A 27,906-nucleotide genomic window follows, 5' to 3' on the forward strand; every position below is an offset into this window, starting at 1 on the left:
AAATAAGGCTGAAAGTTTTTAAAATTTGAACTTAAAAGCCATAAACAACAACAAAACTCAAATAGGTTAAAACCAAGGAAAACACACCAAGACACACAGTAATTGCTGAAAACTAGTTATGAAGACAAAAATAAGACAACCAGGGGTTTGGAGGACATAACATGAAGTGCAACAAATATGAGAATTTGCTCATTATTTATCAAGAAAGAATTAAGCTTCAAGATGATGGAACAACATTTTACTTAAGTGTATAAAGAAAAAAAACTGTCATAGTAAATTCTATATTCACAAAAAAATGCTTTAAAAATGAGGGCAATATTGTGGCACTATCTTGAGACATCTTCATGTCCAGACAATTTGGCTTCTTCACATGAAATGTTAAGCCACACCAACAAAGGGGGATTTAGGAGTACTTTGGAGAAGAGGATTCCCTAAACATTCCTCCCTCATCAGCCAATGAGTTGTCAAATCTCTAACACAGGACTTCAGGATCAAAGTTAGAATTTCAACAGCACCAACAACAGCTACAACAGTACTATGTTGCCCCAGAATCACCATAGACATCTGGACCAGAAGCCAATGGGCGACACAGGTGTTAGTCCTCAAGTCCCTTAGTCTACTTAGTTTAACCAGCACGGGATTTTATTTTTTATGTTTATTTTTTTTCTTGGCTTTTGTTTATGCTTATTTTTAAATTTTGAACCCGTTACCAATCTTTAAAAATTAAAATGACATAAAAACAACTTGTCATGAAACTCTCCATATCTGTGTGGTATGTATATACAATGGCATACTATTCAGCTATTAAAAAAAGAAAGATGGGGCCTCCCCAGTGGCGTAGCGGTTGAGCGCTGGGCTGCAAAGCTTCCCACAGCCTCTGCAGCGCCGGTTCAATCCCCGGCCACCAGGCGAGGGTCCCACATGGCGCGACAGACCTCTCCTGCTGCTCTCTGCTCCCCTCAGCAGTGCACCTCGGTCCTTCTGCCTGTTCTGCTCCCTGCTCTGGCTCTGGTGAATTCTCTCACCTTCCCGCGCTTCTGACCCCGTGCTTGTATAAATAAATAAATAAATCTTATATATATATATATATATATATATATATATATATATATATAAAAGATGAAATCCTGTCATGTGTAACAATAAAGATGGACCTGGACGGCATCATGTTAAGTAAAATGAGTCAGAAGTAAAAAGACAAATAACAGACGATTTCACTCTTACGTGGGTTGTAAAAAAAAAAAAAAAAGAAACAGACAAAACTAAATTAAAACAACCCGGAAATCTGACTGTAGAATTGAGGCTATCAGAGGGGGAGACCAGGGGGGAGAGCAAGTGGGAGGGAAACAAGAGACTGTGGGTGCTTTGGTGGTGGGCATGGTGTGCTGACATACACCTGAGGAGTTGTGAACCTATACCCCTAAATCATATACAGTGTTATGAACTAACATTACCTCAAAACATGTAATACAACTTTTTTAATTAAAGTTAACAAAAGACATTTGGGGAAAAAATAAAAGCTGAGTGAATTCACTGCCACTAGACTTGCTTAAGGCTAGATCAATCAGGGCCTCCCCAGCCTCTGCATTGCCGGTTCGATTCCTGGCCGTCCAGGAAGATACCCACATGGTGTGGCGGACCTCTCCAGTCTCGCCCGCTGCGCTCCTCAGCAGTGTACTTTGGTCCTTCTGCCTGTTCTGCTCCCTGCTCTGTCTCCGGTGAATTCTCTCACCCTCCTGCGTCTCTGGCCTGTACCCCAGTGCTTGTATAAATAAATAAATCTTTAAAAATAAAAAGACTAGATCAATGAGAAAAATATGCTAACAGAGAAGAGCTTCAGTTCTAAAACGTACATGTACCTACATGATGTAGTGGATATGCTGACTAGGAACACTGTGGTGGTTGTTTTACAATGTTCATATATCAAAACCACAAGTTGTACACTCTAACTATACACAATTTTTGTCAACTATATCTCAATAGAGCCTTTTTAAAAGGTGTTAAGTAATATTGATAGCATTTACTCTTAATACAATGTAATGAAAATGGTACTTTACCTCTGTTTTTCTCTGAAAAACACCTAACTCCATTCTAATCATTAAAAAAACAATATACAAATCTCAACTGAGGCACATTCTACAAAATATCTGACCAGTACTCCTTTACAAGTTCATCAAAAACAATGAAAGGCTAAGAAAATATCACAGCCAAAAGCACCTAAGCAGATATGAAGACTAAATATAATGTGGCATGGTATCCTGAGTAAGATCATGTAACAGAAAAAAAGTACATAAGGTTAAAAATTTAGGAAATCTGGGCCTCCCCAGTGGCGCACTGGTTGAGTGCTGGGTTGCGAAGCTGCCCGCAGCCTCTGCAGTGCCAGTTCGATCCCCGGCTGCTCCCCAGCCACTGGAGGAGGGTCCCACATGGCGTGCAGACCTCTCCTGCCGCCCGCTGCTCCCCTCAGCAGTGTACTTCAGTCTGCCTGCTCTGCTCCCTGCTCTGGCTCTGGCGAATTCTCTCACCCTCCTGCGCTTCTGACTGTACCCAGTGCTTGTATAAATAAATAAAAATAAATCTTTAAAAAAAAATTTTAGGAAATCTGGCCCCCCCCAGCAGTGTATTTTGTCAGTCTGCCTGTTCTGTTCCCCACTCTGTCTCTGGTGAATCCTCTCCTGTGCATCTGGACTGTACCCCAGTTCTTGTATAAATAAAAATAAATCTTTAAAAAAAATTTAGGAAATCTGAACCAAGTATGAACTTTAGTTAATATGTATCAGTATTGTTTTGTTAGCTGTACAAATGTGTGTTAGAATACAAAATGTTAAAACATGGGAAAACAGGTGAGTGGTATATGGGAACTATAGTATCTTTATAATTCTTCTATAAGTCAAAAACATTTCTATCAGTAACAGTTTATTTAAAGAAATTTTTAAAAAATCAGTAACATAAAATATGAATTCTTTGAAAATATTAACAAAATTGAAAATCCTCTAATCAGATAATCAGGAAAAAAAGATACAAATTAGTATCACAAATGAAATGGGAATACCATTACAGTCTATAGACACTAACAGGATAAGGAAATATTACGAATGACATTATGTCACTGAATCCAAAACCTTATAAGGGAACATGTATGTGTTTCTTAAGTGACATGAATGTCAGGATCTCTTAAATGACATGAATGTCATTTCTTAAATGACAGTAGAATTAAATTGTGGTAGTTTTTTCTCTCCAGTTTCAATTGGTATCTTTGCTTGCTAGCTATGGTTATTTGTACAGATTAAATTGTTTCTTTTATGTAAAGTTCAGAAACATCACAGACAGTGCTAGTTGCAAAACTATTTAGAAATTGTGATTAAAGGGACTGAATACATACTGGGTCACAAAACAAGGATCAACAAATTCATGAAGAATGAAATCATACCAAGTATCATCCCTGATCATAAAGGAAGTGAAGAAAACATGGTTAAAAGACATAGAAGATGACAGAAACAAATGGAAAGATATCCCCTGATTGTGGATAGGAAGAGTCAACATTGTTAAAATGGCCATCATATTCAACATAATTTACACACTCTATGCAATCCCAATAAACACCCCAATGGCATTCTTCAAAGAAAGAGAACAAAGATTTTTGAACCGCACATGGAACCATGACAAACCCCCCAAAGCCAAAGCTCTCCTGAATAGAAATGAGAAAAATGGAGGTATCACAATTCCATACTCAGATCATACTATAAAGTTATAATAATTAAAACAGCATGGTACTAGAAAACAGACATACAAACCAATGAAACAGAATTGAGAGCCCAGAAATAAAACCACACACTTATGGACAACTAATCTATGACAAAGGAAAAAAAGTATATACACTGGAACAAGGAAAGCCTCTTCAATAAATGGTGCTGGGAAAACTGAACTGCCACATGCAAAACAATGAAACTAGACCACTATCTATACCAAAAGATTCCTCAAACAATGAAAAATGGATCTACTAAATGACCCAGCAATTTCACACCTAGTTATCTACCCAAAGAAGAAAATAAAAACACTAATTCCAAAGGAAACCTGCACTCCTATGTTTATAGCAGCACTATTTATAATAGCCAAGATATGGAAACAATCTAAATGCCCCAGACCAGATGAGTGGATCAAGAAGACAGGGTGAGTGAGAGTGTGTGTGTGTGTGTGTGTGTGAGAGAGAGAGAGAGAAATGGAATACTGTTCACCAATCAAAAATGATAAACTCATACTATTTGTGTCAACATGGATGCAACTGGAAGGGATTATCCTAAGTGAAGTAAGACAGAAGGAGAAAGATAAATACAGGATGGTTTCGTTTATATTTGGAATATGGAGAGACCAAAGAAAAGTTCAGACAAAGACAGACTTTAAAACCAATCCTTAAAAGCTGACCATAGATCTGAGGCATTCAGGAAGGAAGGAGGTGAGAGAGAGGAATGGGAGAAAACAGAGGAGTGTGCAATGGACTATAATTGAGGAATATGGTTGTGATGGTGGTGGGAAAACTATGGTGATCACATTTGAGGGGAGAAATCCTGTACTGTGAAAAAACAAATGAAGATGTAAAATAATGATGTCATTAAAAATAAATAAAATAAATAAAAATAAAAAGGAAACTTAGCCACTAAAGAAAAAATAGAGGTGAGTAATTTTTAAATAAATAAATATTGTGATTAAAGCAGCAAGGGTGTTTCTTGTCCCTCTTCTTTCAATATTATGTTTTGGGCACTGCAACAATTTTGCAAATGGGGAAGGGAAAGATCTATAGAATTAATACTGTGGGGCCTCCCCTGGTGGCACAGCAGTTAAGCCCAGGCTGCAAAGCTGCCCATGGCCTCTGCAGTGCTGGCTTGATCCCCAGCCGCTGGTGAGGGTCCCACATGGCACGCAGACCTCTCCTGCCGCGCTCGCTGCTCCCCTCAGCAGTATATTTTGTCAGTCTGCCTGTTCTGTTCCCTGCTCTGGCTCTGGTGAATTCTCTCACCCTTCTGCGCTTCTGACTGTACCCAGTGCTTGTATAAATAAATAAATAAATCTTAAAAAAAAAGAATTAATAATGTGTTTTCCAATGGACCCTGGTGGTGAACTATGGGTACTTTGGTGGTGGGGACACTATAGTAATGACATCTGAAGGGGGTGATTCTATACTTCCAAAATACAAATGAGGTCAACCAACACTGCCTCAATAAAAACTTTATGGAAAAAAAAAAGTGTTGCTTTCTTGTGCTTTACTGCTATAAGGTTCAACTTAGACTTTATATGCTTTATGAAAGAAGCTTCATTATGATAACTCAGGACATTTCAATAATATACACAGCTTTTTTATATGATTTGTTATAAACATAGGAAAAACTTTTTAAGTCTGGCACCTTATATATATCTCAAACTGACATGTAATAATAGGATTTTAGAGTATATAGGAAATCCAGATTAACAGATATTTCATAATCAGTCTCTGATAAATTCAAATGAATGAATACTCATTTTAGATGTGCTCTGAAATTCTGTCTCCCCTGGTTATTTATAGCAAGCAATTTTGTAAATGCTGACTGTCTGATAGCACATTTGATTTTCTTTTTTACCTCACAAAACTGGTTATTTTCTGTCATATGAATAATATATTGTTATTTATGATTTACATTAGTTATTTTGTTGACCTGTTTTTGTGTACAGTGATGAAGTCATTGGTTGAAGTTGGTGCGAGTAAGAATAAGAATAGATCATCAGTTGCAAGATGGGGTTGTCAGAACACATTCCACTAAGATGCGGTAGCCATTGTTACCATTTCTGAATACTGTATGTCCTATTGAGGCTGACAAAACCATATAGTAGATTTCTGCCTTATTTTGATAAAATTTGAATGATCGCTGTCATGAGACTTGTTTTCCTTCCCCCATCTCCAACATGGCGTGAAAAGGTTGCTCTCCGTTTTCAATCTTAAAGCTCCTTCCTCCTTCCCTAACTCTCCTTTCTCTCTGCCTTTTCTTCCACTCTCTGTCTGGTCTAGCCCTTAATGTCTTCCTCAAGTTCAAGGGGCAGTACTGTGCTATTTTCTTATGCAGAAAAGGAGTGTTGTTAAGAGAGTATAATCTTTAGAATTAGACTGACACTTTATTGAAGAAAGTTATATTCTTTTTAAGAGCCTCAGTGAGTGGTGTGTTAGAGCATGTTCATTCACATGGAGAACCAATTTGTGCCCATCTCTTCCCCAAGTTTCCTTCACCGACTTCATCTCAAATCAGCTGTTAGTTTAAAAATCAACATAATGGCATATTTGCATCACAGCACCCAGCAAATGCTGCAAATGAGGACTTTTGTTTTTTAATCCAAGGAGCCAGTTCACCAACACTTATTGGGCCCAGTCTCCGCATTTCTAAAACAGGACTAGTAATAACCACCTTACAAATTTGTTGTAAGAATGGCAAATAATAAAAAGCAAAACACCTAGCAAAATGTCAGGCACATTAAAGACACCTTGTGTATGCTAGATAGTACTATTATGGTACTACAAATAAAGTATGGATAAAATGAAAACAAAAACATTTAAAATGCCTATAAGACATAAAATAAAAATGCGAAAGTGTAATACAGAAGTTGAGCTTTATTTTAGCAGGGTTTGGGGGGTCCCTTAGAATTTATAAATGGAATAAAATAGCACATTTGTCCACATAATACCCCTCAATTAATGAAAAAAATTAATTTTTTGCATATTTTCCAATTCTCCTGGTTCCCTTCCAATTGTGATCTCTTGTGTTCAAGTTGTCAGGAACCACACAAATCATATAAACATAGACTTTTTGTGTAATCACTTACGAGGAAGTACCATAAAGGGGTATCACACAGGAGATCATCATCACAATTCATTTCACTGAAGACTTCAGTAATTTGAGCAAAATCTCTTGTAATTCCTGACTGACTTGCAATTCCTTATTTAAAAAGTTTAGTTAGAGACTTCCAAAATGTCTCAGAGTAAAAAAATATTTATAAATCTGTCTAGAAAGATATTGTTTCTCTTTTCTTCTCTTCACTAAATAATGGTTTGAATGATGTTTTACTTGAGTTCTTACAAATAAATATCAGGTCTTCATTTCAGACTATCACTGTGTTGCAAACATCACATAAATGAAACAAATTATTAATATTTTTTTATTTTCATTGTTTGCATTAAGTGATTTGATTAGTATCACATTTCTCACTCATCCCTATGTATCCTGTGATGCTGATTTTATTAGTTGTATTGAAGTTAAATCTTTCATGATAATCTAATATCTAAATGTTTGCAGAAGCCCTCAAATTCCTTATCACTAATGTAAGTATTAAGATCACTAATGCTCCTACGCCAAATATCAATTCAATAAGCAACCCTCAACACAAAATATGAAAACTGTGATTACAAGAAAGTTAAATAAAATACTTTGAATGTGAGGTTCAACTTTAGCTATAAATTTAGTTTGAAACTTTATGGAAATGATGATGAAAACTGGAACTATTTTCCTAGTCTAAAACATAATTTCTGACAAAGAACTTTACTCATTATTAATTATAAAAGTATTTACAGAATACCTTAGGATTGTCCTGGGTCATTTAACATAATTGTTTATACAGTTATAGGCCTATTGTTCCCTGTCAACTTATCAGGAATAAACTTACAACATCCCTTCAATTACCTTCTACACTCAGCACTTGTGTTTGGTTTTTAAAATTCACCGTCCATCCTCATTCCACAGACCCTTCCCTATGCTGTTCCCTCAGACCAAAATGTTTTCCTAGTACCCCTTCCACTTTAAATATAAACTCAAATATCATTTCCTCAGAGAATTCTTCCCAATCAAACAGTGAAGGTCTTGTCCTTCTCCTTTACAGCACTTAGCAGTTTATAATAACATACACATTGTCAGTATAACTTAAACTTTAGGCTCCAGCAGAGCAAAGATCTTGCCTATTCCTGCTCACTATTATAACCTCAAGTTGTAGGATGGCACACAGCAGGTGAATGAATGATAAATACAAATTGCTACAAATTAAGCATTAAGACATATGAATCAACACTAGATGTAATTCATGAGCACAGATAATTACTAAAGCCCAATAACACCGATTTGGATATAGCATTATCTAAACTTAGAGGCATCCACATTGAAGCCTATTGGATATATTAACTTCTAACGACATAACTCTGCTATCCTTTTTTCCAATACCATGAAGAATTTGAGCAATTCTCAGGCAGTATCACACCCTGAATTCACGACATTTTCTCTGAACTATTCAGGAAATATTCTGGAGATCACAACATTAGGTTCGCTTTCTGTAGAAAATTCTAAATTCATAATCCCCAAAGCACACCTTTAAAACTGCAACTAATATATATGTCTTAATATCAATATGTATGGCTTAATATTCTGTAGTTACCGACTCTGATGAGCTGCTACTTGCTGTCTAAAGTGTATATCAGGAAAGATACTGAGACTAAGTCTAAGCTCAGAAAAAAAAGAAAGGCGAAGAATTTTTTTTATTTATTTTTTAAGTAAATTTTATTATCATATTCCCCATACAATTGCAACCCCCTTATTTTGACCCCAATCCCTCCCCTCCCTGCCCCCCAACCCCCATAGAGTGTCTCTGATTCATAGTTGTTTGTTGATTTTGACTTTCACTTTCTTATAGTTATTCATTTTCCTGGTCCCTTATTTAAGTTTTCTAGATTCCTGCTATGAGTGAGACCATCCGGTATTTTTCTTTTTCTTTTTGGCTTATTTCGCTGAGCATGATCCCTTCCAGCTCCATCCATGTTGCTGCAAATTGCATGTGTTTATCTTTTTTGTATGCTGAGTAATATTCCATGGTGTATATGTACCACATCTTCTTGATCCAGTCATCTATTTTTGGGCATTTGGGTTGTTTCCAAAGCTTAGCTATTGAAAACAGTGCTGCTATAAACAAAGGGGTGCAGGTGCTCTTTGGAATTGATGTTTCTGTGTCCTTTGGGTAAATACCTAGGAGTGGAATTGCTGGATCATATGGAAGCTCTATGTTTAGTAGGTCAAGAAATCTCCACACAGCTCTCCATAGTGGTTGGACCAGTTTGCACTCCCACCAACAGTGCAGGAGAGTTCCTTTTTCTCCACATCCTCGCCAACATTTGTTGTTGCTAGTTTTTTTAATATGTACCATTCTCACTGGTGTAAGATGGTATCTCATGGTAGTTTTGATTTGCATTTCCCTGATTACAAGTGATGTTAACATTTTTTCTTTATTTATTTTTTTTTTTTAAGAAGAGTTTGCAGTCTTTATTTAGAAGTTTGGGGATGTTTTTGTGACCAGAGTAAGAAGTTAACTCCTGTCATACCAATTGGCCTCTGGTTAAATTTGTTTTCTTTTTTTTTTTTTTAAATAATAAATTTTATTTTTATATTCCCCCATACAACTGCACATGCCCCATTCTGACCCCAATCCCTCCCCTCCCGGCCCCCAACATGGATGGCGCTGGAAGGGATCATGCTCAGCGAAATAAGCCAAAAAGAAAAAGAAAAATACCGGATGGTCTCACTCATAGCAGGAATCTAGAAAACTTAAATAAGGGAGCAGGAAAATGAATAACTATAAGAAAGTGAAAATCAAAATTGAACATTTTTTCATATGTCTGTTGGCCATTTGCATTTCCTCTTCAGAGAAGTTTCTTTTTAGCTCTTCTGCCCATTTTTTGACTGGATTATTTTCTTCGTTGTTGCTGAGTCTCATCAGCTCTTTGCAGATTTTTGTGATCACTCCTTTATCATTAGTGTTACTTTCTAATAAAGATTAAAGTATAATAATAGTCTAACAAAATAAGTTGCATCAATTAAATAAGTGTGTTATTAAATAAGTATAACTACTATTATTTATATGTAATTTATTTCAAAAGAATGCCAATGTTTAAAATAAACACAAAATATGATTTTAAAAGTGAAAAATTAGGGCCTCCCCTGGTGGCACAGGCGGTTGAGCGCAGTGCTGTGAAGCTGTCTGCAGCCTCAGCAGCGCCGGTTCACTCCCGGCCGGCTGGCGAGGGTCCCACATGGCAAGGCAGACCTCTCCTGTCACGCCCGCTGCTCCCCTCAGCAGTGTATTTCGTCAGTCTGCCTGTTCTATTATGCTCCCTGCTCTGTCTCTGGTGAATCCTCTCACCTTCCCGTGCATCTGTCCTATACTCTGGTTCTTCATAAATAAATAAAAAATAAATCTTAAAAAAATAAATAAATAAAAGTGAAAAATTAAATCCATATGTTTCAGTGGTAAACAAAAAAGGGGGTGCACATACACATGTTTTCATGTATACACAGTCTTTCTGGATGGATATAATGGAAATATTGGTTAGTTCTGGTAGAGACACCTAAGAAACTGGGAGGCCTAAGGCAAGTAGTTAGTTCACTTCTCATTCATGATACAATTTGGTAGGTGTTACAATGCTTTCTATACTAATACATGACTTTCCCCCTAAAAAAAAATTAATAATTTTTTTCAAAGTTAAATGACTAGGATTAAATGGGATTAATCATTACCATAACTTAATGAAAAAGAAAAAAAAAATACATGTCAAAACAATGGATGTAAAGGGGACCTAACATCATTTTCTCCAAGTGAGAAAGCTAAAACAAAAATTAAGAAAAAAATTTTCTCCCAAAGTTAGCAATGAAGTAAGTGATAATAGTTCTAAAATCTAGAACACCCCTATTCTCAATACAATGCAATGTACCATAAAATTCTCACAATTTCATCTTAAGTGTAGAATCGTCAAGAGTTCCACAAAACAGTAAAACTTTCCTAGAAGCTTTTTGTGACTCTGGGTAAGCAATCAGGATTTGACAATAATTTTTACTGATCTGAAAACAGGCAACTCAGAAAGTGAAATCTGGCAAGAGTGATTATTTTTTAAAGCAAGCCCAGGAAGGAGCTGGATTTAGCTCATGAAGGAACTGGCTATTGCCTGCAATTGTCCTTCGAAAGCAAGTGCCAAAGCCAAAGAGCTCATGCCTGAACTCTACACTGCCGAAAGTCATAGGCAGAGAAGCAGGAAATTATCCTCTCATTTATTATCTGCTTAGGACTTCTTGGCTGACCTAGTTACTACACATCTCCAAAACAACCTAATTATTTAGGGAATTTGGTCTAGAAACAGTTTTACTTCAACTAACCCATGGAATTCATAAGTTGGCTGCCACCCTGAGAAGTCCCCATTAGCTCATCTTCTTCTCCCATTATAGCCTTCCTTGAAAACGTACGTTTGGGCATCACTTGGATTATGTATGTTAGGAAAGTATACCTTTCTCTCAGCAAAAATTGAGCGTTAAGAATTTTCCAACATTTAGTAGAAACTGCATTAGCAGGCAAACTTTAATCTTAGATGGGAAATACGAAGAATATTAGGGAAAAAATGGATCCTGAATTGAACTCCCAAATAGTTAAGATATAGAAATAGATATAGGAAGGTAAAGCAGTGGCAGGAATTCAAATATATTACTGGGAAGAGATACTCTATGACCTAAATCAAGCAGTCAGAGTGAGGTCTAAGAACATTCGCTGACATTTTCAAAGAGGAGAAAAAGATAATATGCTAGTGCTTTTTTCATATCATACTCATTTATTAGAAGACAAAAAAACTCTTAACATTTCTTGAAATAAGTAACAAGCAAAAGGAAGAGGCTGCATCAACTAAGTGAAATTTGTCCTTATGTCACTGCCTCTTTTTAAAAGTTATTTCTATAGGATATGAACTATGGTCACACATATAGGATAATTAGATGGGAAGGCAGTATGAAAGGGAACTTTCTTTGTTTTAATAAATTTAGACTTGATTACAATACAAATACTTATTTTTTTAAAACTTGTTTGTCATATTCTGGAAAGCTTTACCCAGTAATTAAAATTCCTCTTCTGGAATGTGGCAGGATAAAGACGCAAAGACAATATGTTGGCTTTTCTTCTGAGTTTTAATGCCATGGTTTCAAGAGATTTAAATTTTTTTAAATGGGTTTTCTCAGAGGATTTTAACCCCCACTTCTACTCAAAAAGGAAAGTAGTAGTGGTAAAGGTAAAGGCTACTCTAATCTCTGTCAAGCACAAGGAGAGCCACTGTACCCCAAACTTTGTAGAAAGAGAATAGACTCATTCCACATTTGTTAGATGCCATCATGACCTTTGTGAGTCCACTAAGGGTTTACGCAAAACTATGGGCCATCTGCCCAGAGACAACATACACACAAGTCATGTAATTACAGGGAGTACCAAAACCCAAATTAGGATTCTTCATCATAAAAAAGAATGACAGGTTTATATACTTTCAGCCAAGACAAAATGATATGTGCAAAATGTAATGATGCTATTTTACTTATTCCACATGAATTCTACACTAAAGATCATTATCATTGGAAACAGAAATACCAAGAATGGGCCACAAATGCCTTACTACAGACATACAGAACTATTAGAACTATTTTCCCAATGACCAATTATATATAAGGGCTCTGCACCCTCTCAGAGGTACTTTATTTATTTATTCATTTATTTATTCATTTATTTATTTATTTATTTTCAATAACAGCAGTAACTAGAGGTTGCTAGTGAGGTTTAGAAATCTCTCTTCTCACCCTGGAGAGAAAGAATGGAGAAAGAGACGTATAAGCGAAATATCCTAGAATACATGGCTATACCCACATGGTGAAAAATGTCCAGTCAGACATTGCTGTGGGTGAAAACCCATTCATAATCATTTAAGCCTAAAACAAAATATATCCAACATACAAACATAAGGTATTTTACATAATTTTAATGTATCTGAATCTCTAAGAATGCAATTAACAAATTAATAAAAACTATACTGTTTTGTTTGCAACTATATCAAGCTTCTTAACCCTTTGGGAAAATCATGTCATAGGTGTCAATACTGCTTGGGGTATTTTAACTGCCAATGAAGTACAACTTTCTCAGCTGGAAAGTACAACAATCTTGGTGATTCTATACATTGTATAGGTGTCAGCATCTGATTATCTCATTACGTCGTCTTGTACGTTATGTTTCCTAGTACATTATATCTTCTAGTAAATGCTTAAACATTTACATGTTGAAGTATATATTATTTTATTCTAAATTACTTCCTTATTATTTTTCATTTATCTTAAGATATTATAATTACTTCTTACATAGTTTACACTAAATATCTATATATCTATACACACATTTTATTTCAGAACAAGGTAAAGAGACCATCAAAACAGAGCATTTACTATAACAAATGGACAGTGAGTCTGAAAGAACTGAGAATCTATGATCTATAGATAACAATATTAAATTTAAATTATAAACAAAACAGAATTTGGTATCATTAAATGGTAATGTTTAAAATTATTTTGAGATGGTATTTCTATTTGTCTCATTATGCCAGAGATTGTGGTTATAATAGCTTCCTCCGCTCAGACCATTATTATCATAGGTTATTCTGGTAACAATCACAAACAGCCAATCCCCTCAACTCAACCCTTGACACGCTATTACCTATGCCAATTTGTAGGTATAATAGATTTTGTGAAATTTGATGTGAAAAAGAAGACTGAAATATCATAAAGGACTTGCAAATTCATGAGACATCTCTTTCCTCTTCTATCAATTTTTCATTGACAACCTTTCCACACAGGTGAAAGTCAGTAATAGTTTCAAACCTGGGCCTTGCCCAGGGTCAAGATTTGACAAGGATTGTCATGAATGAGTGTGAAAAGAGAGGAAAATTGAAAAGGGAGCAAAAAAAAAAAAAGAATTTTGCTCAGGCAACAAGTGAAATAGAACATGAAAAAGATTACCCAGAAACATAACAAACTGAAATACCTACAAACTTCTTGACAAGTCAAAAAATATTACTAATACTAAATTCTCTTAGAAAGTGGCATATAAATATCAATTAATCAACAAAACCTTAAAAAGAACTGATATAGGGCCTCCCTGTTGGTGCAAGGGGTTAAGCACTGCTCTATGAAGCAATCCGCAGCCTCTGCAGCTCAAGTTCAATCCCCAGCCAGCAAGGGAGCTACCCACATGGCACAGTAGACCTCTCCTGACTCACCCGCTGCTCCCCTCAGCAGTGTATTTCAGTCAGTCTGCCTGTTCTGTTCCCCACTCTGTCTCTGGTGAATCCTCTCCCCCCTGCCACCCTCGTACCTCTGGCCTGTGCCCCAGCTCTTGTATGCATAAATAAATAAATCTTTAAAAAAAAAAAAAAAGAACTGATATATTTTTTTGTGTGTGTGGGACCCTCGCCGCTGGCCAGGGATCGAACCAGCACTGCAGAGGCTGCGGGCAGCCTCGCAACCCAGCGCTCAACCGCTGCGCCACCAGGGGAGGCCCCCTATGATATAATTTTAAACAGAAAAATACCCAGGCTGATAAGTATGTACATATGTGCATGAATGCATAACTATATGTTTAAGTATAGATATGTTTAAGTGTAGACAAATGTTATATGAATGGTTAACATTTAAAACCCAATGATCAGAAAAGGACTATAAACCAAAATTCCTTGATTGATGAGATATATGAAAATAAATTGAAAGATGAATGAATAGCATGTCTTGCAAGAAAAAAAAATCAATTAAAAAAAATCAAACAAAATCAGTGTAAGAAGTAAATATAGAAGGACCAACTCTAAGAAAAAGAACCACAACAGAACTCCTCCTTGGAAAGTATGCTGTAAAACAGAGAGAGAAAATTTTAAATAGCTGCACATGTGAATATTAAAAATATTTTAATCCTCCTAAGAAGCGTGTTTTTAATTAGATACTCCCTTTTCTGGTTATATATTTTATTGCAATGGAGGAATTAACTATGACTTAGCTCTTCCCACAACAGCAGCTGTTAGATTTAACTTAGCAGCTTCCTAGTTTATGATCCTCCAAAAACACATGTATATTATGTATTAACATACTTCTTCAAGGGAAAGACCACAGGATTTCTCTATCTCAATTTAGCTAGCTCCTGGGACAATTTACCATATCTCTTCCTATGTTAAAAAGAGAAAGGAAATCCTTTAATCTACTTCATAAATGTTTAACTCTCTAGTTAACATTTTATTCCCTATAATATGCAAGTCAGGAATCCACTTTCTTATCAGCCAAGTAACAATTTATCTGTTCAGAAATGAGGAACAGTTTAAGCCAAACAAGAAAAAACAAATCTAAAATAAATCAGGGTAAGGAAGATGAGGAAGGACAAAGTCACACATTTCAAATTTCAAGGGTGGAAATAAGTATATTCATAATCACCTAGCCAAACTGCTCTATCTATTTTAAACCTTCCATTCAGCCATGAAATTTATTTCTTTAAAATATAAAATGGAATGTTAAGAAGGCAGCACTCTGAGAAGCATAAACGCCCTAGTAATTTTTACGAGTGGCTCTTTGGAAAGGCCCACCCACCTGACTCCATCCCCATTTTAAAACTGTGCTGCCCCTAATTAAATACTATAGCCTTCATTTCAAAAGTTGAAAGTAGAACTGCAACTGTTTTCCATATTCAGCACTCAGCATATGGTTGCAAACTCTAAAAGGCCAATTCTGATAAGAAATAGAATGGCTGGGCAAAGCGACAGACTTGAGAATTGTGGAGAGTACTCATTAATCATAGGTGTGACAGAAGCAAGACCAATAAGACTTCCTTATACCTCTACTAAGGGTAACAGATAAAGATCATCTCTTAGACTTCAATAGTGAGCATCCTCATTAACTACCCAAAAAGAGAAGTCAACTGCAATGATTAGAAAGAAAAGCCATCAAAAAATGAACTCTTCTGAGTAAATGAAGCCTGTAAAAAGGCAACCAAACACTTATCTAAAGACATATAAATGTAAATGAAGACGTCACCAAAATAAATCTAATGGTAACTGTCACCAAAGATCTCTTGGGGTTTTTCTAAACTGTGAATACAACTTGTCAAAGAGGGAATAAATGTACCCACTATAATCAAGTAGGACTTGGAGATATTCAAATATAAAGAATAGATACCAGGTTTTTTTCTGTAAGTATACACTGGCTAAGGGGGAAAAAAGAGCTCATTAAAATGTTCAAAATGGACAAATGGCACATTTTTAAGGGACAGAGAGGCAACTATGTTTATCAAAGCTAAAAAACAATTTTATAGTTGAAGATTATATCTTCTATTGCTCTAATACACCCTATAAAAGACGAAAGCTATTGATAATTTTATTGATTTTTCTTCATTGTACTAGAAATCTTAAATGGTAAATGAAAAATTCTTTCATAGTTAAAAGAATAAATTTGTAGAGTCACAGTTAACTGAAACATCACACATTGAAAGACTTGGGTTTCTAAATCACAAAAGTTCCACACAGTGAAATGTTGACTAGGAATGACTACAAAAGAGTTAATTCTGTGTGACCCACTAACCACCTTCTTCATGTGATGGTATACACAGCCCCAGTGAGTAGTGTGAAGTCTAAATAAGCTTATAGGCAAAAGTTTCAGATATAGGGCCTCCCCGGTTGCGCGGCGGTTGAGCGCTGGGTTGCCAAGCTGCCCGCGGCCTCTGTGGCGCCGGTTCTATCCCTGGCTGCTCTCCGGCCACCGGAGAAGGGTCCCACATGGTGCTGCTCTCCGGTCACCAGAGGAGGGTCCCATATGGCGCGCAGACCTCTCCTGCCGCCCGCTGCTCCCCTCAGCAGTGTACTTCGGTCCTTCTGCCTGCTCTGCTTCCCGCTCTGACTCTGGTGAATTCTCTCACCATCCTGCGCTTCTGACTGTACCCAGTGCATGTATAAACAAAACAAACAAATAAATAAATAAAACATGCCTCTATAAAAAAAAAAAAAGAGTGTAGCTATCTTGTTTAAAAAAAAAGTTTCAGATATACAGAGTTAGTATGTATTTTAACTAGCCTCTAGAGGTAGCAGTTGCGGCTGTTGAGATCTTGCAGGCCACATTAAATATAGAACATCTCACATCACAAATTTTAGAATAAGACAGAAAGTGGGAATGGAATATATCCCACCAAAAATTAGGAGTGACCTCTCACAGATTACCAGTGAAAACTTGTGGTTACAAATTGAGCCTTTATCAAGTATTTTAAGGAAATAACCTCTAGAAATTTGGTTGTGCAAAGGAAAGAAATATTTCTGGTGATGAATGATATTTCTGATAAGTTTTCTCCTTGGGGATCCATCTATCTACAAATAAAACATATGTAGTATTTTGTCAGTAATAAGTCTACTTTCAGCCTGCAGTTTTCATTTTGTTTTGTCACAGATCTAAAATAAGATTAAATCTTAGCTATTTGTGTGCTATCTCTGATTTTGACTTTAATAAATGTGTTTTTTAGAACAGCAAAGAGTGTCTAAGTTTGAAAGTGCACAGGATTTTATGAAGACTGGAACATATGCAGGTGGGCGCATAAGGAATTTTGTGCCCATTTTGCCAGAAGCGGAATGCCATCTGCTTGTGTCATGAATCAAGCTAACCCTCGGCAGTTTCCAAAGTTGACAAGAAAATCTGGTTGTTTGGTTAACATTGAAAACATACTCTAAATCCAAGATGAACTGTTATTTTAAAAAATGCTCTTAGAGGGCTTAAAATTTCTTTCCTCTTAAAAGCAGCTGTCTGTTTTTATATCCTTTCCTGATACAACTTCTTTACAAAGAAAAATTGAATTATGCAAACCATTGAAAATCTATTAGATTCATTATCTGAATAATAAGTTCATTTCTTTTACTGGAAATTATTTCTAGCTTACATAGTAGAGACACAAATAAGAAGGAAAAAATACAGGAAATTCACTTACATGACTATCCTTCACAATAGTCACAGGAAAATACAAATCTTCATTCTCTCATTCTATTACATTTTACCTAATTTAAACTTCAAGTCTTCTGGGCAGGAGTAATGTTCACTATCATTTTGCTATTGTGTTTAAATGACATAAAATACCAATACCTAGTGGCTTATTCCCATTTTAACTTTAAGTGTATGTTACTAAAACCCTTTAGAAAATGCTAAAGGTGAAAATTACTTGGTTTGATACTGGGGTTTGGAGGTATCTCACTGGATATATCAATTATGAAAAGCTGTTATTTATTTAGAATAAAAACTGGAAATACCTTCCTCAGAACAGAAGCTAGAAAGAGCTATCGTAAAATTCAGTAAAAATCCATGTAAATGACTAAAAAGCAACTTCCATCTACTGATTTTTAAATTTTTTAAACTCTGAATAAACATATTAATGATGCAATAGCTACCTTTATGTCTTTTAAAACTACATAGAATATCTTAGTCACATTTGAGGGTACCTCCTGATTTTCGTTTCACGAGGATATCTGTCATTTCATAGAAAAGTTTCATTTTAAAATTGCTGCAATTTGGGTAATATGCTCTGAATTTTTCCTAAGTACATTAATTTAAAAATTCATAAGTGGTCACACAATTGTCACACAGCAATTATTTTCACACTTAGCAATACTGAAGTTGATCACAAGCACATGAGCCATTAAAAAAGATTCCTCTTATCTGCCTTGTTTCTAGCACATTTAGAAAACAAGGTCTTGTTTTGCTATCAGGAAGATGAAAACATAAGTTTGGCTCTGATCAGATAAAACTTACAGGATACAAAGTTTGCTGACACCTGCAATCGAGAGGGGTAAAGTGTGTTTGGTGGGTTATGTGTGTATGTATAGGTGCATGCACTGTGAATATATAATTTTATTATATCATTTATAAGTAAAGTCTTTAAAGTGTACAGACCAATTATTAGGTTAATTTTTGTCATGGTTAACAAACGAGTGAGTAAGGCAATCCTGGATAAGACATACTGCCTCCGTACCTCAGTTTCTTCTTTAGTAAAACTAGGGAGAAGGTTTGATTTGGTTTACAAGGCTCCTTTCAATTTAAAAATGAAAGAACCATTGAATATCAATTACTAGAAACATAACAGTGAATAAAATATAGTTCTGACTATAAGGCTAATCTGACAATAAACACCATATTTACTGTTCCAAACTTCCCACACACATACAGTGCACACACAGGTATTTATGAAATGTTTGAAGAATAAAAGCATATGTTCTGAAAAAACTTAATACTTTGGTCTCATGAAGTAGGAAAAATAAATGGCAATACATCATTCAACCAAAATAAGTAATATATCAAGCACAGAATTTCCCAAGAACGAGCTTTTAGTAGCATCCCTAATAAGCAGTCAGTCATGCATAAATAAAAATAAAATAAATCTTTAAAAATAAATAAACAAAAAAGAAAAGAAAAAAATCCTGAACTCATAATGGAAAATTATCTCACAACATTTGATAGTTTATTGTCAGGAAACCATTTGAACAGGAGGAGAAATAAGATTTAGTCACCAAATACACAAACACACACAATACTACTTATCATTCTAATTCTTGCTTAGATGCTTAGTAATTAAATCATTTCTCTTGAAGATTTTGGACTTGTTCATTGGAATGAGACAAATTTTTGAAAAATGACAACAACAAAATGCATCAATCTTTCTTATTTCTGGCATAATAATGATTGACAAAATAGAAGAAAGATCTTATAATTGCATCCTGAACTCAGAGAAACACCCCATTTTCATCTATCTCACCAAAATAAGAGGTCAGTTAATAAACAGTATTGGGGAAGGCAAGTACTAATATCTATTTCTATTACTTGTCCTATCATTCTTTGATAACACATTTTTTATCCTTTTTATTTTGAAGTCATTTCAGAATTATAGAAAAGCTGAAAGAATTGTACAAAGAATTCTCATCTACTCTTCACCCAAATTCCCCAAATGTTTACATTTTACCACATTTTATCATTCTCCCCTCCCATTTTAATAAACACATGAAAAAAAATAAAATATTTAGGAATAAGATTAACAAAATAAAGACTTTTATATTGAAAACTATAAAATATCATTGCAAGAAATAAAAGATGATATAATAAATGGAAAGACATCCCAAGTTCATGGACTGGAAAATTTATTATCGTTACAATGTTAATAATCCCTAAGTTGGTCCTCATGTTAAACGAAATCCCATGAACCTTCAGGCTGAATTCACTTTTATAGAAATTGACAAGTGGATTCTAAAACTCATATGGAATTGCAAAGGACTTTCAAATAGCTAAGACAATCTAGAAAAAGAAGGCCAAAATTAGAATACCTATACTGCCCAATTTCAACCTTTACCACAATGCTACAATTAAAAAATTAAAATTAAATAAAACTGTGGTACAGTCACAGGCTTGATATATAAGTTAAGGGAACAAAAATAAACTCATACTTTTGTGAACATTTGATTTTGACATGGGTGCCAAGACAACTTTATGTGGAAAAAATGGTCTTTTCAACAAATAGCGCCTAAATAACAAGATACTTACACGCATGGTGGACCTTATCCCTCACATCATATGCAAAAATCGATTCAAAATGGATCTTCATATATTATAGATATTAACTCCTCATCAGTATAATGATAAATGGCATTAAAATATTTTCTCCCATTCCACAGACTACTTTTTTTCACTTTCGTATAAATCTCGAAGATAAAACCATAAAAGTTTTAGACGATTAACACAGGCATATTTCTGCATGATACTGGAGTAGGCAATGGTTTCTTTGACCTGACACCAAAAGCACCAAAAAAAGAAAAAAGAAATATGATTTCATCTAAATTTAATTTTTTGCACTTCCAAAGAAATCATCAAACAAGTGAAAAGGCAGCCTGCAGAATGGAAAAAAAATATTTTCAAACCATTAGATAAGATCTACTATCCAAAATATATTAAGAAGTCTAACAAATCACCAACCAATTAAAAGAACAGGCAAAGGATTTGAATAAATGTCTCTCAAAAAGAAAGATATAAAACGACATAAAGATTCAAAAATTTTCATGTTAGTGTTATGCATAACAATCAAAAAGTGGAAGTAAACCACCTGTCCATCAACTGATAAATGTGGTATATTCACACAATGGAATATTATTCAATCATAAAAAGGAATGCTGTAATATGGATGAACCTTGAAAACATAATGCTAAGTGAAATAAGCCAGGCACAAAATGCCACATGGTATGATTCCATATACATGAAATGTAGGGAAGAGACAATTCCATAAAGATAGAAAGCAAATTAGTGGTTGCAGGAGACTAGGAAAGAGGAAAATGAACAGCGACTATTAATGCATAGTGGGTTTCTCTTTGGGGTGATAAATGTTCTGGAATTACATAGTGATGCTTGCACAAATTATTGTACAATATACTAAAAACCACCTAACCATACAACCATGCATTTTAAAAGAATGAGTTTTATGTGAATTATATCTCATTTTTTAAAATTATTTGAGACACAAAAACATACTGTGTTTGAGACCTGAAAATAGAAAAAAGATTATAGCAGGAAGACACCTGATAAAACCTTCAGCTGCCTGGAACAAAGAGGAAAAAGAGTCCAGAGCAGAAGTCCAACAGAGTATCAGACGGCAGCATCAAATTCTTTGGGGAACTAATTCTGAATGATGAACATGTTAAATACTACTAGTCTCATCCAGTATCATTTCTCATTCTTACAAAAGAAGTCTGGTTACTCCCTGTCCTTTCTCTAACTGGGGCCAATCCCTCACATTACTGAAAGCAATCAAGATACCTTTCAAAAAGTTCCAAAAGTTAGGTTTTTTGCTGTCTGAGCAGCCTTTCTTCATTACACAGGATTAGTAAATGCTTACTCAATAGATTTAATATAAACAGGATCCCATTATTACCAGTCTGATCCTGATCTCATTTCATGAATTTTGTTATTAAAAGAAAATCTAGCTTTTGAACTATCTTATAAAGTCATAATTTTATAGCTATTATTTATTAAGCTGTCATTTTTTTTTATTTTCCCTCTATACAAGTACTACTGTAGCTTTCATATACATAGAACAATTTTCCCAAAGAATGATTGGAAATTTAAAAGTTCTGAGTATTCTGATTTTGGCTTTGGATATACACATCCAAGGTGGTATTCCATGGAATATATGACAAAGGGAAAAAAAAAAAAAAGATTTTCTTAATTTCCAATACTTGTGTAATAGTAAGACCATTGTAGAAAAAAAGACAGTCAGATATGCAAATCAGTTTGCTTCAAAAATTTCCTGCAACACTTTTTTAATTTTATTTTCTAGGGCATCTAATAACTGTAAGCTGTACGCAGACTGTCTGATCAGTCAAGACAAAGTCTTGGCACTACTTTGAAATAAGATATGCTAGCCTACCCTCCTGTATTATGTGACTGGCCTAGTTAGAGGACATATACACATGACATTACAAAAGACATGGTCACCATGAGTGCTATTGTGGCATCACCTCAGGAGTGAAGTTTCTTGTAGCAATGATATGCATGCTAAATTAAAAAGTCTGAAATATGAAGGATAATGAATTTTAAACAATACCCAAGATAACCAATGTAATCCCAACTTGCACCATTTAGTCAGAAACACTAAAGAATATAAGCTTAAGCTAACACTATTTTAAAACTAAGAATAAATTTCTAAATTGTTTTCTGTTATTTATATTTTAACTTCAAGTTACAGTTTACCTTTTTTGTTCCAGTATTATCAAGACTTATTAAGGGCCTTGTTTTGCCCTTATTGAGCTTACAAAAATAAATATTACCCAATAATTTAAACCTTAGAATCTACAAGTCATCAAGAAACATTTTTATTACAATTCTTAATAGTTTCAAAAAGTCCCATGCTCTAAGCCCTCAGAAATATCAAAGTGAAATGGATATGTATTAAAAGTACCACCAAGAAAAATTTTAAGGGAGAAATATACTTACATATTTCCATAAAGAGTAAATTGGGAATCTGAATTACAACAAAAGAATACTTGGGATCAAATAAGGCACTACTAAGATTTTGAGAAAGCTACCATGATCCTGGTGGTTCTTTCATTAACTATGTCTACAGTAAGAATCACTACAATTTATGGCATACCTACTATGTGTAAATGCTACATATATACTGTGTCATTTAATCCTTAAAAATATTTTCCTGTATAAAATATGTGGTAAATAAAACCTGTTCAACTACTCTGTCCAAGGACACACAGAAAGCACAAGGCAGAGCAAGATTTTTTTTTTTTTGAAGAAACAATGGTTTATTTTTCCAATCAAGTGACCAAGCTGCTGAATCTTAAGGCCTCAACAAATGTTGCATATTATTTTCAATGAACAAGACCTTCTATTTTGATTATTCCTGGTACATAGCAATTTTGTTTCTCCACTGGTTTCCATGTGACAGTCATGACAGATGGTTTAACATGGTGGCTACTGCTTTCAGGGGATTCTGTCAGGTGAATCCTCATTTCCAGTGCAATAGCTGTTGGCAATCTCTCCTTTAAAGTCCATTGATCAGGACTTCTCTGTCGTGGTTGGCCAAGGAGTCCTGCTTTGGCTGCCAAAGCTTCATTCTGCTGAATATGATATTCCTGAAATCTCATAGATATTCTTTGCGTCATTTTTAAATATTTCTGTAGGCAGTGTTCCGAACAGGTGGTCTCTTCAGGTTTTACTTCTCTTGTTGTGAAGTCCTTCACACAGTCCAAAAAGCAGGTTTCTGTAAGTTTATTGTAGGTTCCAAGAAATTCCCTAAACTGTTTTATCTGATCAGATTCTGGTACTTGTGCAGCCATATTCTTTTGATATGTTTATTTTTTTTTATTTTTTATTTATTTTTATTTTTTTATAATAAATTTTATTGTTATATTCCCCATACAATTGCAGCCCCCCCATTCTGAACCCAATCCCTCCCCTCCCGCCCCCGCCCCCCTAAAAGTGTCTCTGGTTCATAGTTTTTTGTTGATTTTGATTTTCACTTTCTTATAGTTATTCATTTTCCTGGTCCCTTATTTAAGTTTTCTAGATTCCTGCTATGAGTGAGACCATCCGGTATTTTTCTTTTTCTTTTTGGCTTATTTCGCTGAGCATGATCCCTTCCAGCGCCATCCATGTTGCTGCAAATTGCATGTGTTTATCTTTTTTGAATGCTGAGTAATATTCCATGGTGTATATGTACCACATCTTCTTGATCCAGTCATCTATTTTTGGGCATTTGGGTTGTTTCCAAAGCTTAGCTATTGTAAACAGTGCTGCTATAAACATAGGGGTGCAGGTGTTCTTTGGAATTGATGTTTCTGTGTCCTTTGGGTAAATACCTAGGAGTGGAATTGCTGGATCATATGGAAGCTCTATGTTTAGTAGGTCCAGAAATCTCCACACAGCTTTCCACAGTGGTTGGACCAGTTTTTCATGATAAAAGCCCTTGAAATTCTTGGGATACAAGGAACATACCTCAACATCATAAAGGCCATCTATGACAAGCCAACAGCCAGTATCATTCTCAATGGTGAAAAGCTGAAAGCAATTCCATTAAGATCTGGAACAAGACAAGGATGTCCACTCTCACCACTGCTTTTCAATATAATACTGGAAGTCCTAGCCAGGGCAATAAGACAAGAGAAAGACATCCAAGGAATCCAAATAGGAAAAGAAGAAGTCAAACTATCACTATTTGCAGACGATATGATATTATACATAGAGAACCCCAAAAACTCCACAGAAAAGCTAATTCAACTCATCAATCAGTTCAGTAAAGTGGCAGGATACAAAATCAACACGCAAAAGTCAGTAGCCTTCCTATACACAAACAATAAATCTGAAGAAGAAGAAATCAAAAAAAACATCCCTTTTGTTATTGAAACAAAAAAAAATCAAATATTTGGGAATAAATCTAACAAAAGAGGTAAAGGACCTATACAAAGAAAACTATAAAACACTGTTAAAAGAAATAGAAGAAGACACAAAGAAATGGAGAGACATCCCCTGCTCGTGGATTGGAAGAATAAACATTATTAAAATGGCCATCCTTCCAAAAGCAATATACAGATTCAATGCTATTCCAATCAAAATTTCAATGTCATTCTTCAAAGAAATAGAACAATTATTGATGAAATTCATATGGAATCACAAAAAACCCCGAATAGCCAAAGCTCTCCTGAAAAAAAAAGAAGGGAATGGAGGCATTACACTCCCAGACTTCAGAGCAAGATTTTGAACCCAAGTTAATCTAATTCCTAAACTCTAGTATGATACCCGATCATCTATTTTTCTAAGACAGAGATACAAACTAAAATGCCATCAAACTCAAGTTGTCAAATGTAGTTAAAATAACATGTTGTTCTCAGGGGCTGAAACAAATAGAAAATAAGGTGTTTTTGCAAACAAGCCCACACCAATCTATCTAATTTGGACTCTTCACATGTGTGATGCAAGCATAATATAGCAGTCAAAAAATATGTCCACTGGTCACCAACCTGTGGACCCACAGAGAAAAATTCACCATTTGAAAATCAACAGAAGATGGAAAGAGATTAGAGTGAGAAAGTATTGTTTGAAAAATCAAGTAGGGCTGAACTCATCATTAAGGAAGTCCAGAAAACATTTTTAAATGGTAACTTTACTTTTGAACTTTATATACAAATCTTGTGGCAACAGTACATTTGGTAGCAAAGTATTGTTTAATACTTGTAGTCCCCTACGTGTATATAAGGCATTTCCAAAGATGCATTTGAAGGTCAAATCTATACAAGTCTGAAAATAGAAATATATGCTATAATGGGGGCTACCATGTTTTCAAAGTATTAAAATATATAATCAAATCCCTAATTAAGATTTTCAGGATACTACCTATCACACGATTACCACTCTTACATCCAAACCAGCAACCCAGGGAAAACCACATAGGCACCTCAGCTCTCTGCAACCTTAGGAATTAGAACCAGGTATTTCTCCTCACAGGCCTACTGTTCTTTCATTGACCAAGACCCATTTCCTACAAGAGCCAAAACCAGGCGGAAGATGGCAGAGGGATGACAGAAAGGGGAGGGCTGGACATGCGGGAACCCTGGGAAGATGTGCACCACTGTTAGTAAACAGTCTAGGCTCTGGCTGCACAGTGATCCAGGGAAGCACCTGGCAATCTTGGATTTCTGGGAGGTTGCCTCCCCTAGGCAGGACACAGTGAAAATATTTAGACCACTACCAGCTCAAACACGTAAACTGAAAAACACTGTGAACGATGTGGGGCGAGTAATGCCACAATGCAATAATCAAGATTCAAGAAACAGAATATGGGGCCTCCCCGGTGGCGCAGCGGTTGAGCGCTGGTTTGTGAAGCTGCCCGCGGCCTGTGCGGCACCGGTTCGATCCCCGGCTGTCCCCTGGCCACCGGAGGAGGGTCCCGCATGGTGTACAGACCTCTCCTGCCGCCTCAGCAGTGTACTTCGGTCCTTCTGCCTGCTCTGCTCCCCGCTCTGGCTCTGGTGAATTCTCTCACCCTCCGCGCTTCTGACTGTACCCAGTGCTTGTATAAATAAATAAATAAATAAATAAATAAATAAATAAATAAATAAATAAATCTTTAAAAAAAAAGTTAAAAAAAAAAGAAACAGAATATGAAAGATTCAACCCCACATGCAGAGAAGGAGTTCAGCAAGTCAATATAATGTTCAAAAAATAGGAATTTTTATGAAAGTCAAGGCCCGCCAAATATGTACTCTCATTTTATACACACCAAGATATCCAGTGACTATTAACTCCCATGCCAGGTATTATAAAAAGAAATGATACACATGAGGTTTTTGGACTAACCAGAATTACTGATTTATAGACATTCATGAAATGACATTCCTAGGAATTCTGCAAATGATCATATTTTTCAATCTGTTCCAACATTTTATTTTATTAGAAAGTATTATCAATCTATACAGCACTGTATCAATTTTTTTTTACTTTATGTTCCCCTTTATCCTAAACACTGTTTTTTAAATACAGACTTATTGAGGTAACAATGATTTACAACACTATATATGATTCAAAGGTATAGGATCACACTCCTTCAGAAGTATTTACCGACCATCAAGGTGCCCATAACCTTCTCCCATAATTCCCTAGCACCCTCCACACTTTGCTCTGCTCACCCCTTACCAATGATATTTTTCATCATGATTTTCTAAGAACAGCATGTATTAGGAAATCTAATAATGTTTGATGCCTTTAACTCATGTTTTCTTTTCTCTGCCTAATCAACAGGGCTGGTTAAATGCCAAGTATACAAATAAATCCTTCACTGTTATATACAGAATAGTTGAGTGGTTTGAAATAAGTCTAATACTTTAGCTGACACTAGTAATTTAGCCACTCTAATTTTGCGTATATTTCTTTCAAATAAAAAAGTATGCAACTGAGCACAGCTGACATTCTGACAATAAAAAACAAAAATCCCACCCCAGTTTAGTATCATAATCACTAAATTTCCACATTAATTGCATCATATTCTAAGTTTCTTGATTACAAAGAATCCACTAAACCAACACATTACTCATAAGCATGCTAGAACTGCTTGATATAACAATAAGGGAAGAAGGCGGAAATCATACAATACTTAATTGGAGATGAATGGTTTTTATATTGTGTAAAATGAAAATTGTTTTCAGGTAAATGAGAGAAAATTCTCAAAGCAACCAATAATTTAAATCACACTTGTTCTTAAATAGCTTGATATATTTGTATTTATGTATGTACTTTCAGCAGCAAATATGAATAACTTGGTAGCTCAATCCCAGTATTTAATTTACCTTAAATGAATCCACTTTTAAACTTACACTTAGAAATTCTGAGGCTTCAAGTTTCTATTAAAAGGGAGTAATTATGAGCTCCCAGCAGTGAAGTAAATATTACCTGAGCAGAACTTCTTGAAATCCTCTTTGCAATTAAATACTTAGTAAATCATCAAAACACTTTTTTACAAAAG

General features: G+C 35.2%; 2 protein-coding genes across 3 annotated transcripts in view; both read right to left on the minus strand.

Annotated features, from left to right (window-relative positions):
* The window catches only part of RASAL2 (RAS protein activator like 2), a gene marked incomplete at both ends in the record, with an annotated part of 312,747 nt that overhangs the window by 229,075 nt on the left and 55,766 nt on the right, over window positions 1-27,906 (minus strand). The window lies entirely within an intron of this gene.
* LOC311180574 (mitochondrial import inner membrane translocase subunit Tim9-like) lies at window positions 23,261-24,010 on the minus strand (the record flags this gene model as incomplete). The annotated part of the gene is made up of 1 exon (XM_084248496.1): window positions 23,261-24,010. Exon 1 carries the CDS (start codon window positions 23,726-23,728, stop codon window positions 23,261-23,263), a length of 468 nt encoding a protein of 155 aa, XP_084104622.1. The 5' UTR covers window positions 23,729-24,010.

The sequence above is a fragment of the Talpa europaea genome (genome assembly GCF_964194135.1).
Source record: "Talpa europaea genome assembly, chromosome: 12".
Lineage (NCBI taxonomy): Eukaryota > Metazoa > Chordata > Mammalia > Eulipotyphla > Talpidae > Talpa > Talpa europaea.